At 38.5% G+C, this 3,824-nt stretch overlaps 1 protein-coding gene across 1 annotated transcript; it reads right to left on the bottom strand.

The window, feature by feature from the left end:
* Positions 1–1,676: 1,676 nt before the first annotated feature.
* On the bottom strand, positions 1,677–2,611 carry LOC141815949 (uncharacterized). The gene is made up of 3 exons (XM_074703809.1): positions 2,558–2,611; positions 2,351–2,432; positions 1,677–2,227 (listed from the first exon to the last, which is right to left on the bottom strand). Exons 1-3 carry the CDS (start codon positions 2,609–2,611, stop codon positions 1,677–1,679), a joined length of 687 nt encoding a protein of 228 aa, XP_074559910.1.
* Positions 2,612–3,824: the final 1,213 nt, after the last annotated feature.

Genomic DNA, 3,824 nt, shown 5'->3' with positions numbered 1-3,824 from the left:
GAAAAAGAACACATTCTTCTCTAATTTCTTTTTTTCTTCTCTGTCTAATTATCGAGGCATGATTTCAACATCGGAGTGGTTGCGTTAAGGTCTCCCTTGACCTCTATTCTAACACCTTTTGACTGTCTCAAAAGTCCTTGAAGCTCATGTATTATCTATTTGTTTGGAGTCGCCTCGAGGATAATCACCTCAACATCAGCTTTACATGTGGTTTGCTCATCTCATATCACGAACCAGATTAGTCTCTTAATTAAAAGACATTAATAATAATAATATTCTCCATGAAATAATAGTACTCTAAACCCTATACATTGACGATCCTTTTGCACATTGACATTGACTAAAAGAGAAGAGAATGCGTGGCATGCGTGGATTTCACATGAACCTACCAACTTTTGAAGCTCAAATGAATGGCAATTTACCAAGTTTAAAAAACATATTTAAAATGCACACCACCTTACTTACTTTGATATAATTCATTAAAGGGCACATTATATATATTATTTTAATTTATTCCCTAAAATACTCCTTCCAATATTATTTCAAAGGCAGAACGTACGTGAGCATTAATTTGCAACAACCACTTTTATGGCCATGAGCTAACTAGGCCATCAATGGCAGCCGCGAAGTTCCAGTCGCCTAGCTACGAATCGTCCTGCCCAATGACGATGCATGGGGCCCTGATTTTGTAGCCATTAGCATGAATGCACATGGTCTACGGTGCAATGACTTAGACACTCTCGTAATTAATCAGATATTTAAGATTAATTTTTAATTATGATATATTATGAAATTAAAATTTTTTAATGAGAAAATAATCTTGAAATATTGATTGTGGAGCGATGGGTCATTCATGCTTCTCGAGTTATTTTATTGGTCAGTAAAAAATTTTTATAAAACCGAATCAATCACCTCCAAAATTAATTGATTTAAAGAATTGAATATTTAAATTAATAAAAATAAAATAATACTATTTGAAATCGTTAACTTACTGATAAATACAGTCTCCTACAAAGAACCTAAAACTGCATGATATCAGAGTTACAATTAAGAAAATAATTTGAATTGAAATTATAAATCGAAATCAGATTTATATGTCACAATGGTCTGAGTAGATGATCTCAACCTACCAAACTGGATTGCTTAAATCGAGCTACTAGGGAAGGTTGAGTTACCACAAAGTTGACTTATCAAGTGCCGAGGGCTTCCTTTTGTGAGCATAGTCTCTTTCACAACTTCCATATAATTAACCATAATTAATTCATTATAAATAAGTCTTCATATCATTTAATTTTAGACGTGGGGAACTAATGTCCTATTCATAATTAATGACGTCTCCTTGTGTTCGTCATTTTTCCATTCGTATTATTTTTCGAACAAACGCTTAGAGAAATCCACTGTTATTGTTATTCCATGAAGATGAACGTTCATGCATGGTCACTGATTCATCTTCAACTAGCTAGGATAAGAGAGAAACTAAGATAGGAATATAATGGCTATAAAAGAGACCCATACATTTCCCATCCTCTCTCAGACCTACCAGATTCAGCCTTTCAAGTTCAACAAGCTTGAAGTAGCTAGATGGCGGAGAAGGAGAAGAAGGAGAAGGAGAAGGAGAAGGAGGAGGAGAAGAAAGGCCCAAAGGTAATCAGTTTCCAATTCCTCCTTCAGAACTATTAATTCTTTTGCAGTAAGCTAGCGTTTAATTGGTAATGCAATTTGACTTTGTGTGTGGACTGGGCATGCACGTCAAACTGGCCGGGAATTAACAGGTCGTCACGGTTATCATAAAGGTTGATCTTGAATGGCAGCGGTGGAGTGTTGCAGGAGCAGCAGTCGCGGTTCGGCTCGTTGCAGGAGCTGGGCGGCAGCCGTGGAGTGTTGCAGGAGCAGTAGTCGTGGTTCGGCTCGTTGCAGGAGCAGGGCGGACACAGCGGCGGCCACACCGGCGGACAAGGAGGTGGACACGGAGGCAGACAAGGAGGCGGACAAGGAGGCGGACACGGCCACAGCAGCGGACACGGAGGCGGCATCTGCGGCGGCGTCTTCGGCGGCGACGGCGGCGGCGTCTTCGGCTTGGGAGGTGGGTCCGGTTTGACATAGACGTCTTTGATCACCTTGTAGGCTATGCAGCAGAGCTTCTGTATGAAGGCGTTGGGGTCGAAGGGGCCGGAGACCGTCACAGTGTCCTTCCAATCGAACGCGATGGAACTGATCTTGAATCTGTCTAAAAAAACGCACGGAATCCAACAGCAACAAGAAGACAAAAAAAAAACAATTAAAATTTCCTTCTATTCCTATATATCCATCCATCTACTCAAATGCAATGGACGACGAATCGCGTGCTCACTCTGGAGCTTGCACATAGCGCTCTTTATCTTCTTGAGGCAGCATCGACATTCAAGATCAACCTTTATGATAACCGTGACGACCTGTTAATTCCCGGCCAGTTTGACGTGCATGCCCACACACAAAGTCAAATTGCATTACCAAATAATGCTAGCTTACTACAAAAGAATTAATAGTTCTGAAGGAGGAATTATTGGAAACTGATTACCTTTGGGCCTTCCTCCTCCTTCTCCTTCTTCTCCTTCTCCTTCTTCTCCGCCATCTACTTCAAGCTTGTTGATCGAGCTTGAAAGGCTGAATCTGGTTGGACTGAAAGAGGATGGGAAATGGGTCTCTTTTATAGCCATTATATTCCTATCTTAGTTTCTCTCTTACCCTAGTGACCATGAACCATAACAATAACGGTGGAAATTCGAAAAATACGAATGGAAAAATGACGAACAGAAGGAGACGTCATCATGAATCAGGACATTTGTTCCCCACGTTTAAAATTAAATGATATTAAGACTGATTTATAATGAATTAATTATGGATAATTATGGAAGTTGTGAAAGAGACTATGCTTACAACAGGGAGTGCAAATTGATTGAGTTCTCGGCTTTATTTCTCGATCAGTCGACCTCTCCTCCAGGGCACTCACATGTCACTTGGAAGCACTCAGTAGGTCAACTTGACTACTCAATAACTAGCAGGTTGAGATCATCTACTCAACCATTTTGTATTTGATTTTGATTTATAATTTCAATTCAAATTATTTTCTTAAGTAACTCTGATATCATGCAGTTTTATTCTTTGTTAATTTGGATATTTAATTTTTATTAATTGATTAATTCTTTAAATCAATGAATTTTTGATTTGGTCTTATAAAAGTTTTCCACCAATCAATAAAATAAATCTAGAAGCATGAATGACTCATCGCTCCACAATCAGTATTTCAAGATTATTTTCTCATTAAAAAATTTTAATTTTGTAATATATCATAATTAAAAATTAATCTTAAATATCTGATTAATTACGAGAGTGTCTAAGTCATTGCATGCACCGTAGACCATGTGCATTCATGCTAATGGCTACAAAATCAGGGCCCCATGCATCGTCATTGGGCAGGACGATTCGTAGCTAGGCGACTGCAACTTCGCGGCTGCCATTGATGGCCTAGTTAGCTCATGGCCATAAAAGTCGTTGTTGCAAATTAATGCTCACGTACGTTCTGCCTTTGAAATAATATTGGAAGGAGTATTTTAGGGAATAAATTAAAATAATATATATAATGTGCCCTTTAATGAATTATATCAAAGTAAGTAAGGTGGTGTGCATTTTAAATATGATTTTTAAACTTGGTAAATTGCCCTTCATTTGAGCTTCAAAAGTAGGTAGGTTCATGTGAAATCCACGCATTCTCTTCTCTGCCACGCATTCTCTTCTCTTTTAGTCAATGTCAATGTGCAAAAGGATCGTCAATGTATGGTTTAGAG

The sequence above is a fragment of the Curcuma longa genome, unplaced genomic scaffold (genome assembly GCF_044706935.1).
Source record: "Curcuma longa cultivar G26 ecotype Majalengka, Jawa Barat unplaced genomic scaffold, ITB_CL_G26_1.1 contig_12827, whole genome shotgun sequence".
Classification (NCBI taxonomy): Eukaryota; Viridiplantae; Streptophyta; class Magnoliopsida; order Zingiberales; family Zingiberaceae; genus Curcuma; species Curcuma longa.
Note: the sequence above shows the minus strand (reverse complement) of the source record. Positions and strands in the feature narration are given on the sequence as shown.

Coding starts and splice junctions, on each gene's coding strand:
- LOC141815949 (XM_074703809.1), bottom strand. CDS start 2,611: ATGGCGGAGAAGAAGGAGAAGGAGAAGAAGGAGAAGGAGGAGGAAGGC. Junction 2,433..2,557: donor AGGAGGAGGAAGGCCCAAAG/GTAATCAGTTTC, acceptor GGGAATTAACAG/GTCGTCACGGTTATCATAAA. Junction 2,228..2,350: donor CGCTATGTGCAAGCTCCAGA/GTGAGCACGCGA, acceptor GCGTTTTTTTAG/ACAGATTCAAGATCAGTTCC.